General features: G+C 39.3%; 2 protein-coding genes and 1 long non-coding RNA gene across 3 annotated transcripts in view; 2 read left to right on the forward strand and 1 right to left on the reverse strand.

The window, feature by feature from the left end:
• Positions 1-6997, reverse strand: part of LOC103511464 (calmodulin-lysine N-methyltransferase) — a 22111-nt gene extending 15114 nt beyond the window's left edge. The window contains exon 1 of the mRNA XM_008476186.2: positions 6834-6997. The gene's annotated coding sequence lies outside the window, so the exon portion shown is untranslated. The remainder of the gene's footprint in view (positions 1-6833) is intronic.
• LOC103511470 (peptidylglycine alpha-hydroxylating monooxygenase-like) overlaps positions 1-13797 on the forward strand; it is a gene marked incomplete at its 5' end in the record, with an annotated part of 20137 nt that extends 6340 nt beyond the window's left edge. Inside the window, 3 exons of the mRNA XM_008476192.2 lie at positions 12144-12217; positions 12720-12777; positions 13685-13797. Of these exons, the coding sequence (XP_008474414.2) occupies positions 12144-12217; positions 12720-12777; positions 13685-13797 (245 nt within the window). The remainder of the gene's footprint in view (positions 1-12143; positions 12218-12719; positions 12778-13684) is intronic.
• LOC103511463 lies at positions 1797-3578 on the forward strand. The gene is made up of 3 exons (XR_541471.2): positions 1797-1857; positions 2493-2580; positions 3508-3578. It is a non-coding gene; the product is annotated as an uncharacterized LOC103511463 (long non-coding RNA).
• Positions 13798-14012: the final 215 nt, after the last annotated feature.

Genomic DNA, 14012 nt, shown 5'->3' on the forward strand with positions numbered 1-14012 from the left:
TAAGGTCCTTAGGGGGCAGAGGATGGGGTGGAAAAAAGGAGATGAAGAATAAGAAGGAGAAGCAATTATTCAAGTTCTACTATGTCTAGAAAAAGTAAGAAAGCACTTTTGTGCCTGTAAAAAATAGTGAAACATTTATCTTACCATGAAATTTATTTTCTTTTGTGGTGAAATGTGGAAACCGACCTTTTTAAACAACATGTTTCGAAATTGAATTTTGATGAATTGTTACATCTGCGTCAATTAAATCCTGTTTTCCTAATTCTAATCCTTGTTATTTTCTTTGGTTTCAGCCTGAACTGTACGTTTGCACGCCAGTTAAGGAAGAATAGGTAATTATGCAGAAGTAATTATTCAACCTAACCCTTTAATACTAATCACTGCTCTAATTGTGAAAACTCCTTTTTGTGTTTAACCTAACCCTATAATAACACTGGTCACTGCTTGTTTACGCCAGTTCCTTTGGTAGCAATATTCCACGGATGTGACTTCTGCACAAGTACCAAAGAATATCTAGAAGAATTTCATGTTGAAAAATTAATTTCCTAAAACCCTGGCATCTCAAAAACTAAACTACCTTGCACTAGTGTTTGAAATAACACAACAGTAATTTGTCCAAAAGTGGTACTGTTACACCACAGTATTTAATCTTTAGCTGTGTCCACACATAATTGACAGCCATTGTTCAATGTTGATCAACTGTCAATCAATGTGGATCAATTTTGTTCAATGGCAAAAGTGGTACTGTTACACCACAGTATTTAAATCTTTAGCTGTGTCCACACATAATTGACAGCCATTGTTCAATGTTGATCAACTGTCAATCAATGTGGATCAATTTTGTTCAATGGCTGTTGTCTATGTGACAACAGCCTTAGATTACAGTCTGAAGTTATTTGTGCTTTGAGAATTTTGTGTGATCTGAGAGACCTGCTATCTTATCAGGAAAATTAAATAAAATAAAATGTTATCATGGGATTTCCCATTGATTAAAAAAAAAATAAATAAAAAAATAATACAGTTTATAGCACCTCTACTCCCTGTATAGATGTATAGGTACCTAGTACCACAAGATATACAAATTCGTTGAAAATCTTCCTTATGTGTAATTTTATCATGTCGTAATATCAATATAGGTAGGCATAGGCTCATATGTTTTCATGATAGCTACCGTAATCATCGATAATTTTTAATCATCAGCCATTGTGAGAGAGCCACTAGGTTAGGTAATTCTGCAGATCTTCAGACTTCAGATAGGTAGGTCCATAAGTATATTCAGTACCTACTCTATGGGAGCCAAGAATGGGTACTCACCACTGGTTGCTAAAAACCTATTAGTACTTATGACGATATGACGAGGCTGAGTGCACCGCGAGATCTAAGCGCAAAGCCGAAAAAACTTTGACGCTGTCGAAAATCGAACCCGGTCCTTGTGCGTGCAAGGCTAGTATGATGACCACTAGGCTACACAAGTGGAATGTTTTTTCCCTGACCACTAAGCTCCTTAGGGGGAAGAGGATGGGGTGGAAAAATAAAGGAGATGAAGAATAAGAAGGAGAAGCAATTATAAAAGTTCTACTATGTCTAGAAAAAGTAAGAAAGCACTTTGGTGCCTGTAAAAAATAGTTGAACATTTATCTTACCATGAAATTTATTTTCTTTTGTGGTTAAATGTGGAAACCGACCTTTTTAAACAACATGTTTCGAAATTGAATTTTGATGAATTGTTACATCTGCGTCATGCGTCAATTAAATCCTGTTTTCCTAATTCTAATCCTTGTTATTTTCTTTGGTTTCAGCCTGAACTGTACGTTTGCACGCCAGTTAAGATTGATCCAACCAACCCGTATTACATAAGTAAGTAAAAAGCATATTGCGTTTTTATTTACTTTCCTTATCCTGTATCCTATAACAAGGAAAGTAACGTAACCAGCTGTTTTTTTTATTATTATTATTATTATTTTACTGATTAAATCTGACTGACAAGTTCTTTTGTCCAGCAGTAACCAAGTAAGCTCTACTTATGGTCAAATTTATCACTTTATTCTTGATGAAGTACAGTTTTATGCCTCCTTGGGATTTGAACCAGCATCATTACCCTCCCACTTACCAGGTGAACGTCTATTACACCACTATAGTTCTGAAGAAAGTTTATTCATTATTAACGTAGATGTTGTAAAGGTCAAAAGAACAATAGGTGTTGTAAAGGTCGAAAGACAATTCTATTACACGAAACGCAGTTATGCAACGTCAGGAACTTACATTGTAGCTACACAAGATACTCGAGTCGCTCAAGTTTCAAGAGGACATCGTTATAAAGACAATAAACTATGCTCGTGCCTTGGGTTGTATGTAAATTGTAGGTAGGTTCTTAGCCTAGAAAAAATGATGGGTAGGTATACCAGAATAAGTAATATGACTTCAAGTTACCTTAGAGAGAAATGGCTTTAATTTAAGAGCTATTGCATGATGAATATTTTCTTTGCTTTCAGTTGGATTCGAACCCAATGCTACCATGCATGTAGTCCACCACATTATACTGTACGGATGTACTGAACCTGGAGCAGCTCTGCCTGTGTGGTAAGTAAAGTACCTACAGGCTTACTAATAGCTGTACCTATAAACAAAGTTTTTTTTTTTTTTTAAGGACTGATTGATACAGGGAACTTTTACAACGGAGGTTTTATTGTCCCAAAATCGGAGAAAAAAGGAATACAGGATAGGAAGAAGCGAGCCGTTCTGGGAACGACCCTTATCTGTTAAAGATAAAGTTCACCCAGGGTGGAAATTGAATCCGCGGCCTAACGCTCACAAGGCAGGTGCGCTACCTTCATAAATAAACCAGCTGTTAGATCAATAAAGAAGTTTTTACTTTTTCACTCATCTGGACCCCAGTGGGTATTTTACACAGGTGTTTTCAGTTTACAATACCTACATAGGTAATGTTGTCTTCACATCAATACAGTACACAGCTAGTCCATTCCAATGCGTCCTATACCTACCTACATACAACAAGCAATAAGTAGGTACACATTACGGCATTCCTATTTCTAAATACGACTAATCGTTCTATCACTCCTATGAGTAGGTACATTTTATATCCTACATCCTACCAGGCTAATATTTTGCAAATGTATGATTCTAGTTTGTGATTATATGATGCTCATCTTGTGTAAAAATTGATAGGGAAAGATAACAAGGACTTGAGTTTAAAGTTTGACATTTATTTAAAGGGCTTCTTACATCCCAAAATACCTACTCCATAATTTTATAACCTACCTCAGTGGTCCAGTGGTTAGCGCAGTGGACTCTAGATTTGGAGGTTGGTGATTCGAGTCTAAGTCAAGTCATAAAAATTTGCTTAGTTTATTAAGCGGGGAACGACATTTTTGACACGACTTTTATAATTTTATATTAAAGCAAATTGAAAGAAAATTTCACCAAATTTACAAAACAGCTTTTTTGGTTGAGATATACAATGATTTAATGATTTTGTTCCTGTTCCAGGAACTGTGGAGAGATGGCGGGAGATGACAGGGATAATCCAGAGTTCAAACCGTACAGTCCATGTGCAGCAGGATCTCAGGTAAAGTGGCCCAATTATCACAATCTACATAGTACACACATATTAGTATAATGGTCACGTGGAAATAAACTCTTATAAGGACTACGACTAAAAGGTAGGACGACGTGTTCAAAAGGCCTGTCTTTTTTTTTCAGTGATAGGCGGAACTGTAACAAAGAAGGTATTATCGTCCTAAAATCGAGGACAGAAAGACAAAAATCGAGGACATTCCGAGAACAAACCTAACTTTCTTCTTCTTATTCTTCGCTTTTTCCCGAGAACGAACCTTACTGTTTAGGAAAGAAAAAACTTTCAATTTATGAGACAATCTAATTTCCCAATGCCTAATAATTTCTACTGTCGTATATTTCAAATATTTCAATTCAAATAATCTATGCCTGATAAATAATCAACTCTCGTATATTTCAGATAATCTGTAAATATGTTTTCTTCTTGGTCTATCTTTTTAATTTTCATTTTAGAGAACGAAAATTGTCATATAGTTTGAAAGATATAGGATAGGAGTAGGTACATACGTACTTCAACCTACCTCCCTCCCTCGGTGGTGTAGTGGTCACCTACCTCGGTGGTGTAGTGGTCAAGGCGCTCGCCTGGTAAACAGGAGGGCGTGGGTTCAATCCCAGCCGAGGTATGGAATACCTACCTCGGTGGTGTAGTGGTCAAGGCGCTCGCCTGGTAAACAGGAGGGCGTGGGTTCAATCCCAGCCGAGGTATGGAATACCTACCTCGGTGGTGTAGTGGTCAAGGCGCTACCTACCTCGGTGGTGTAGTGGTCAAGGCGCTACCTACCTCGGTGGTGTAGTGGTCAAGGCGCTACCTACCTCGGTGGTGTAGTGGTCAAGGCGCTACCTACCTCGGTGGTGTAGTGGTCAAGGCGCTACCTACCTCGGTGGTGTAGTGGTCAAGGCGCTACCTACCTCGGTGGTGTAGTGGTCAAGGCGCTACCTACCTCGGTGGTGTAGTGGTCAAGGCGCTACCTACCTCGGTGGTGTAGTGGTCAAGGCGCTACCTACCTCGGTGGTGTAGTGGTCAAGGCGCTACCTACCTCGGTGGTGTAGTGGTCAAGGCGCTCGCCTGGTAAACAGGAGGGCGTGGGTTCAATCCCAGCCGAGGTATGGAATACCTACCTCGGTGGTGTAGTGGTCAAGGCGCTACCTACCTCGGTGGTGTAGTGGTCAAGGCGCTACCTACCTCGGTGGTGTAGTGGTCAAGGCGCTACCTACCTCGGTGGTGTAGTGGTCAAGGCGCTACCTACCTCGGTGGTGTAGTGGTCAAGGCGCTACCTACCTCGGTGGTGTAGTGGTCAAGGCGCTACCTACCTCGGTGGTGTAGTGGTCAAGGCGCTACCTACCTCGGTGGTGTAGTGGTCAAGGCGCTACCTACCTCGGTGGTGTAGTGGTCAAGGCGCTACCTACCTCGGTGGTGTAGTGGTCAAGGCGCTACCTACCTCGGTGGTGTAGTGGTCAAGGCGCTCGCCTGGTAAACAGGAGGGCGTGGGTTCAATCCCAGCCGAGGTATGGAATACCTACCTCGGTGGTGTAGTGGTCAAGGCGCTACCTACCTCGGTGGTGTAGTGGTCAAGGCGCTACCTACCTCGGTGGTGTAGTGGTCAAGGCGCTACCTACCTCGGTGGTGTAGTGGTCAAGGCGCTACCTACCTCGGTGGTGTAGTGGTCAAGGCGCTACCTACCTCGGTGGTGTAGTGGTCAAGGCGCTACCTACCTCGGTGGTGTAGTGGTCAAGGCGCTACCTACCTCGGTGGTGTAGTGGTCAAGGCGCTACCTACCTCGGTGGTGTAGTGGTCAAGGCGCTACCTACCTCGGTGGTGTAGTGGTCAAGGCGCTACCTACCTGAGGATAAAATTCCATACCTCGGCTGGGATTGAACTCACGCCCTCCTGTTTACCAGGCGAGCGCCTTGACCACTACACTAAAATTCCATACCTCGGCTGGGATTGAACCCACGCCCTCCTGTTTACCAGGCGAGCGCCTTGACCACTACACCACCAGGTATTAACTGAAAATTCTCTGTGTTAAGATCGGGTATTAGACTCTCAGGCTTAGAACAAGATAGAGCATCGCTTCATGGGTACAATTTTATTTACAAAGGTATCTGAGGTTCAAATTTGGAGTATTTTAAACCAAACTGTCCCTGTTTCAGGCAAAGAAGTACAAGGCTATGTGGTGAAGAAGAACAACAACTTGAATAGGAAAGATTGCTATGCGCATTTACATGTCATAGCTACTCATTTTCCTCACAAGGCTGAGTGGGCCCCGCAACAGCCAGTCACGGGATCAATCATTTGCATGATACAAATTTCTTGACCCCGCCGGGAATCGAACCCGGGTCTCCTGCGTGCAAGGCGAATGCAGTGACCACTACGCCATGGGAGCTGACTCTGCTCAAAGTATTTAAGTAGGTAATACATTGAAATTCAGCTCTCCAACAATGGGGTAATGTTGTGAACATTTACAAATATTAGAGGGCAAAGGATTTGTGTGGCACAGAAGCAATCAGGTTGTCCGAGTTACTTTTAATTGGCAACAGCCAAAAAGCTAAGACCACCGAAATAATTTTATGTCACAGCCACATGATGCTTTTAAGTACTACAATAATGATAGAAAAACTTCAGTAGGCACCCCTCATAGATTTGTTTCTCATTCCAGGCTGTGATTTTGAACAATTGCACCAGCTAGCTGGAGTGTTTAGAACAGGGATCAACAACCTGTCCATGGCAAGCCACTGGTAGCTCACAGTTCGGGAACAGTTGCAAACACTGAGAGCAACTCTTGTGGGGGAAACCAAAAATTTACATTGTTACATCATATGTTTGATTCCCAGTAAAAGGTAGCTTGCCAAGGGTCTCCTAGTGGTCTGAGTAGCTTGCAACCCATGAAAGGTTGGTGACCCCTGGTTTAGAATACACATGGTAGAATTGGTGTCACAGGGCAGAAACACATAAAACAAAGAGTTAATGTACCTACATATGTGAGAGTGTATGAATAGGAAACTATTTACCTAAACTTGAACTTGTGCTAGCTCGCACGAATGTTCATAACCATAGCCTGCTGAAGGTACCTACATACCTATGTGGAGTGTATGAATAGGAAACTATTTACCTAAACTTGAACTTGAGCTAGCTCGCACGAATGTTCATAACCATAGCCTGCTGAAGTGCTAACAGCTAACATTGAAATGAAGTACAAACCAAACAATAGAAACTAACAAAAGAAATCATAAGAACTTACATGATATGTCAGATTGCAGTGAAAGCTGGAACTCAAAATGAGATCAAGTAACCAAATTGAATTTAGTGACAGAAGAAAGTTCAACACATGGGAAAACTCAGCTTTTATAGCAACTTTTCAACTTTTTGGCACTTTTCCACTTTTGGCAGGAATCCATTTTTGAAACTTTTCAATTTTTTAAATTTTGCCGCCTAAACTTTTCAAGCCGTATTTAAAGCCCTATTCACACGATCCCTAAACTTCAGCCAATCAGATTTCGCCTTTTGATTTTGAAAGACATGCGCAGAAGTTGAAAAAAAGCGTCAAAATTTTCCTGATAAGGGAAAAATGGAAGATAAGTTGGAAAAGCCAGAAGATAAAAAGTAAAATTCATCTTTCAGCTTTTCAGCAGTACCTAATTCAGTAAATTCAGCCATCAGTATTCATTTTTGGTATCCCATGAACGCAAGTGGGAGTTGTTAAAGTGTCAAGTGGTGTTTGTTCTCTGATATCCCATATGTTGGAGTTTAAGGGATGTTATCTCTTGATTTTCTCAGTGTTTTCCACTGTGCAATGTATGAAAGTGGATAGATATGAAATATCCATGCCAAATGTCAGGCCCAACAGGGTAAGTAACAGATATTTTCTTCCTAATGATGACTGCGTCAAGAGAGAGTATAAATGTAAGGGACCTTTACATAATGATCAACAATCCAACAGGTTAGATCTCCGTCAGGTGATTGGACCCTTCACAATTTTCCTGAATATTTAACTTTAAATAAGAATAGATAATTATGCAGAAGTAATTATTTAACCTAACCCTATAATAAGTTAATAACACTAATCACTGCTCTAATTGTGAAAACTCCTTTTGTTGTTTAACCTAACCCTACAATAACACTGGTCACTGCTTGTTTGTGCCAGTTCCTTTGGTAGCAATATTCCACGGACATGACTTCTGCACAAGTACCGAAGAATAGCTAGAAGAATTTCATGTTGAAAAATTAATTTCCTAAAACCCTGGCATCTCAGAAACTAAACTACCTTGCACTAGAGTTTGAAATAACACAACAGTAATTTGTCCAAAGGTACTGTTACACCACAGTATTTAATCTTTAGCTGTGTCCACACATAGTTGACAGCCATTGATCAATGTTGATCAACTGTCAATCAATGTGGATCAATTTTGTTCAATGGCTGTTGTCTATGTGATGTGTACAAAGCTTTAGATTACAGTCTGAAGTTATTTGTGCTTTGAGAATTTTGTGTGATGTGAGAGACCTGCTATCTTATCAGGGAAATTAAATAAAATAAAATGTTATCATGGGATTTCCCATTGATTCAGTACTGTAGGAACTTATATTGAACAATCACTAGATGGCTTTGGGGAAAAAATCCTTTCCTTCCTCCAATGGCCAGTGTTTACGTGATAGCCCCAAACCTCCCCAAAACCTCTACAATACCTTTCTAAGCTCAAAGCCCCCACGGTACAAACACCGGCGAACTAAAAGTAATAACGGAAAGAAAAAGTTTTCCCCGAATGTTGTTATTAAAGAAGATGGAGAGGAAGAAGAAGAAGCAGGAGGAGGAGGAGGAGGAAGAGGAGGAGAAGAAGAAGGATCAGGAGGAGGAGGAGGAAGAGGAAGAGGAGGAGGAAGAGAAGGAGAAGAAGAAGGATCAGGAGGAGGAGGAGGAAGAGGAGGAGGAAGAGAAGAAGAAGAAGAAGAAGAAGAAGAAGAAGAAGAAGAAGGATCAAGCGAAGAAGAAGGAAGACGAAGAAGAAGAAGAAGAAGAAAAGAATTTACATCTACATAATATGAACTTTTGGGGAAGGTTTTTAGGTCCTGGTACAAGCTGACACTGAAAAGAATTTACATCTACATAATATGAACTTTTGGGGAAGGTTTTTAGGTCCTGGTACAAGCTGACACTAGAATTCGTAAAGACATAAATTATTTCTAGTGCCCTGTTACTGTGTTACTTATGTATTAGCCTTATCCCGTAATCCAAGAGAGGAGTCTACTGGATAGGAGAAAGCCAGCCGTTCCGAGAACGAACCTTATCTGCTTAGTATACCTTATTATAAGTAGGTACCTTAGTATAAAGGAAGGAAGGAATTTTAGTTGTGTTAAACATAAATGCTTGTCACAAATGTCGTTCCCCACTTAATATACTACGCTAAATTTTATGACATGACTTAGGTTACCTATAATACATACAAGTATGTAGATATATAGGTACCTATTTAAACAAAATAACAAAGTAAATAAGTAAAAATGATCACACAAATTATAGACACACAACATTTGTTATTGTGCAGCATTAAGCAGAAAAGAACCATCCATAAGGGGATTCCCTTATGGGTAGTTCTTTTTTGCTCAATGCTGTCCAATTAAGTATGTTATGATACACATCTAAGTAGCTATAAGTTAGGTATATTTTGTAGGCATCATTCCCACTACTTAGGTATATTTTGTAGACATCATTCCCACTACTTGAACAGGAATTCTTGTGTCTCTCCTCAGATATCTTAGAAAATAATACAGGGTGGACACATAGACATGCTATGGTAATGGTAGGAAAACCATAGCGACTGTATGAATTGACAAAAAAAAGTGACATTCACAAATTGACAAAAAAAAAAGTTTCAATTATTTTTGCCCCCCTAAGCATACTAGGAGGTTGTTTTAAAAGACAAAGAGTCTCTGAGCATGCTCAAAGATCAACAATCATCTGAACCTGTAAGTAGGTCCAATGTTTACTTTTGAATTTATTTTATCAATTATTATTTTTTTAACAACATTATAATTGTACACGCCATAAAAAAGGGTGAAAATGTAATTTTACTGTTGTGCAGTGCAGTGAACTCCTAGGGTAAGTATACATGTGGTGTTAGAATAAGTGAATAAGTCAAATCTTTTGATTTGAAACCCCAACTGTTCTTCTTAATGGTCTTCTTTTGAGGGGGAATATCTTTTCCCAGATTGTTTTTTCCAGGTTCTTGGAAAAAAAAAGTTCCCCCCTCACCAAGAGAAGCTATACATATCTACATAATCTAGAGCTAGTTGGGTATTTAGTTAGGTACTTACCTACTGTTGAACATTGATCCTATATTAAAAATAAGGTAATTAATTAATTACCTACCTACTTTGTACAGCTGTAGTTTCCCTCCCATTGAGAGAAACTGTATGGTATGCTCCTATAGAGATATGTGTATACCAACCATTTAATACAAAAGTATTTATTGTCCTCCCCAATCTCAAGAAAAGAAAGGAAACCCAAGTATATGTAGGTACTTATTTACCTATACTTAATGCCTAATGAAAAATATTTTTACAAAGACTTTCTACCTTGTGGGTCAATCTATTTTCTTTTGGATTTGGATTTATTTTCTTTTGGTCTAATTTATTTACTGGGTCAGATGATTGTAGGTAATTCTAAATTAAATTTATCCATTGCTTACTTAATAAAACTGAGTGATATCATTGTCCTTATAAAAACTGATTTACTGACTTTATAAAATCAGTAGGTACCTACCTAGATTTTTTGGCCTGATTATAAGTCAGTTTAGCAATAAACTCTTTGAAGAAGAAATAATTATGTGCCATGTGTCTACTTTTTGGCACCTCCACCTACCTACCCATCCTATCTACATAAGAGTATCTCTGCTCTGCTTTTCAACACATTGAATGATCCTAATTTTCTTCTCTTTCATCATTTTCTCTACCTTTTCCCACGTCTATTTGCGGTCGGCATAATGATCTAAATTTTACAAGACGTCAAATCAAAACAAAAACGTCATACCAAGTTTTTCCCATTCAAGTGTACGGTCGATATATTTACCTCCTCTTCCTCCCCTAAAATACCTCCCTTGCTCCCTGTTCTCCCCTCTTTTGTGTCTTTCAGTTTCCCTTTTCATCGCTCCTTCTTCCCCTCTTTTGTTTATTTGAGTTTCCCTTTTCATCTCCTTTTTTCTCCCCCCCCCCTATTCTACTTTGAATTTTCCATTCATGTCTCCTTCCCTCGATATTTCCACCCCCGCCGCATATCTTTCTGCTCTTGTAAAAACTGTTGCTTTGCGCTTTTACGTCATTGTATCTTGCATCCTTTCGACTTCGAGAGCAATTTTAGAACCATATGGTAGGAAAACGCGTAGGTTGTTTTTCACCTTTTATTTATTTTTGGAGACATGGGTATATTAAATAGGTTGAGTTTGTTCATTTATTTGAATTTTTCGCAATATGACTGCTATTCGTACAATTTTTATTGCACATGAAACACAAAATTTTTCAGAACATTGCCAATGGCTGATGGAATACTCTATGTCTATGTAAACAATGAAATGCTCTCGTCAGCAGTCTATTCGTATTTAGCTATTAACTATAAGTACCACCTATTTGTTGTCAATCAGTCGCTTGAAATTAAGACCCGCCCTGCAGAATGTGGTCGTTAAAATCAAATTAGTAGATATCTAACTACAGTTTATAGCACCTCTACCAGAACCATATGGTAGCAAAACGCGTAGGTTGTTTTCCACCTTTTATTTATTTTTGGAGACATGGGTTACATGGGTATATTAAATAGTTTGAGTTTGTTCATTTATTTGAATTTTTCGCAATATGACTGCTATTCGTACAATTTTTATTGCACATGAAACACAGAATTTTTCAGAACATTGCTAATGGCTGATGGAATACTCTTATGTCTATGTAAACAATGAAATGTTCTCGTCAGTAGTCTAGTCGTATTTAGCTATTAACTATACCACCTATTTGTTGTCAATCAAGACATAGTCGCTTGAAATTAAGACCCGCCCTGCAGAATGTGGTCGTTAAAATCAAATTAGTAGATATCTAACTACAGTTTATAGCACCTCTACGAGGTAAGTTATTCTTTAAATTGTTTATAACTACCCAGCTATCTCAGTGGTGTAGTGGTTAACGTGGTAGATTTCGGATTTGGGATCTGGAGGTTTTTGGTTCGATTCCCGAGTCCATGTTTGGAGCAAATAACTGAAAAAAGTACAGGATATTTCAGCCATTTTTTGGCGGTTTTTAGGCCGCCATTAGTCTATTTTGTGTTTTTTAGGATTTTGGGCCGCCAAAAGTTTTCCCATCAAATCTCGAGGTCTCAAATTTGGTATCACACTTCCCCCACCATATCTAACCATATAGGGGGAGATTCGTAGAAGCTTTACCCACCCTAAGGGCTTTTTGCCACTACACCTAAGCCTCGGATTCTAGGGGGAAATCATTTACCCCATTATTGCAAGCTCAAACATCTCTATCTACTGGACTATTTGTTTATTCAAATATTGTTTTCTTTTCACAGGTGACGTCATGGCAGCTCGTTGTGTGATGAAGAACTACAGGAATCACGAAACCTATGTAGGCAGCACAGGGCAAGTAGGCCGCCAAAAATTTTCCCATCAACTCTCGCGGTCTCAAATTTGGTATCATACTTCCCCCACCATATCTAACAATTCTGGGGGGAGATCGTAGAAGCTTTACCCATCCTTAAGAGCTTTTCGCCCCTACACCTAAGCCTCGGATTCTGGGGGGAAATCGTTTACCCCATTATTGCAAGCTCAAACATCTCTATCTACTGGACTATTTGTTTATTTAAATATTTCTTTTCACAGGTGACGTCATGGCAGCTCGTTGTGTGATGAAGAACTACAGGAATCACGAAACCTATGTAGGCAGCACAGGGCAAGGGTGCCTGTAAAAAATAGTTGAACATTTATCTTACCATGAAATTTATTTTCTTTTGTGGTTAAATGTGGAAACCGACCTTTTTAAACAACATGTTTCGAAATTGAATTTTGATGAATTGTTACATCTGCGTCATGCGTCAATTAAATCCTGTTTTCCTAATTCTAATCCTTGTTATTTTCTTTGGTTTCAGCCTGAACTGTACGTTTGCACGCCAGTTAAGATTGATCCAACCAACCCGTATTACATAAGTAAGTAAAAAGCATATTGCGTTTTTATTTACTTTCCTTATCCTGTATCCTATAACAAGGAAAGTAACGTAACCAGCTGTTTTTTTTTATTATTATTTTACTGATTAAATCTGACTGACAAGTTCTTTTGTCCAGCAGTAACCAAGTAAGCTCTACTTATGGTCAAATTTATCACTTTATTCTTGATGAAGTACAGTTTTATGCCTCCTTGGGATTTGAACCAGCATCATTACCCTCCCACTTACCAGGTGAACGTCTATTACACCACTATAGTTCTGAAGAAAGTTTATTCATTATTAACGTAGATGTTGTAAAGGTCAAAAGAACAATAGGTGTTGTAAAGGTCGAAAGACAATTCTATTACACGAAACGCAGTTATGCAACGTCAGGAACTTACATTGTAGCTACACAAGATACTAAAGAAGGTTTATTCATTATTAACGTAGATGTTGTAAAAGGTCAAAAGAACAAAAGGTGTTGTAAAGGTCGAAAGACAATTCTATTACACGAAACGCAGTTATGCAACGTCAGGAACTTACATTGTAGTTACACAAGATACTCGGTGTAGGTGAACCGAGGGGGGTTGATGGTCTCTAGCCAAGATTATTTGCCACGTCCCCAAACGCAGTTAACCATCATGAGGCCCTGTGCTTTTCCTTTGAAGCATCATATGAAGAAGGAGAAACACCACAGGGGCCGGTATTTCCTGTCAGTCTTTTCCAGTAATGATGGGACTATTCTGTCCTAAGCCTTATTCCTCAAACGGCTCTGAATTCCCTACTTCTCCCACTTGGTACTCCACCTGGAGGACAAACGTCGCATCAAAATCCCTAAATTATTGTGTGCCTATTATTAATTACGATTATCATTGACCATAAAGTAACGACTATGTCCATGCTCATTTCAGAGGAAGGCGAGGGAGCATGGAAAGGTCCCGCTCTGGACTCACAAGCGGTACAACAGGCCGTCGTTCTCAGTTGTCGCATCAAAATCCCTAAATTATTGTGTGCCTATTATTAATTACGATTATCATTGACCATAAAGTAACGACTACGTCCATGCTCATTTCAGAGGAAGGCGAGGGAGCATGGAAAGGTCCCGCTCTGGACTCACAAGCGGTACAACAGGCCGTCGTTCTCAGTGCGCGAGAAATTGAGAAGATCAACAGCCAGGTGTCCAACGGACCAAGTTTACCTGTAGACAGTCCATCATATAGACATCAGCAGTCTATAAGA

The sequence above is a fragment of the Diaphorina citri genome, unplaced genomic scaffold (genome assembly GCF_000475195.1).
Source record: "Diaphorina citri unplaced genomic scaffold, Diaci psyllid genome assembly version 1.1 scaffold717, whole genome shotgun sequence".
In the NCBI taxonomy this organism is placed as follows: domain Eukaryota; kingdom Metazoa; phylum Arthropoda; class Insecta; order Hemiptera; family Psyllidae; genus Diaphorina; species Diaphorina citri.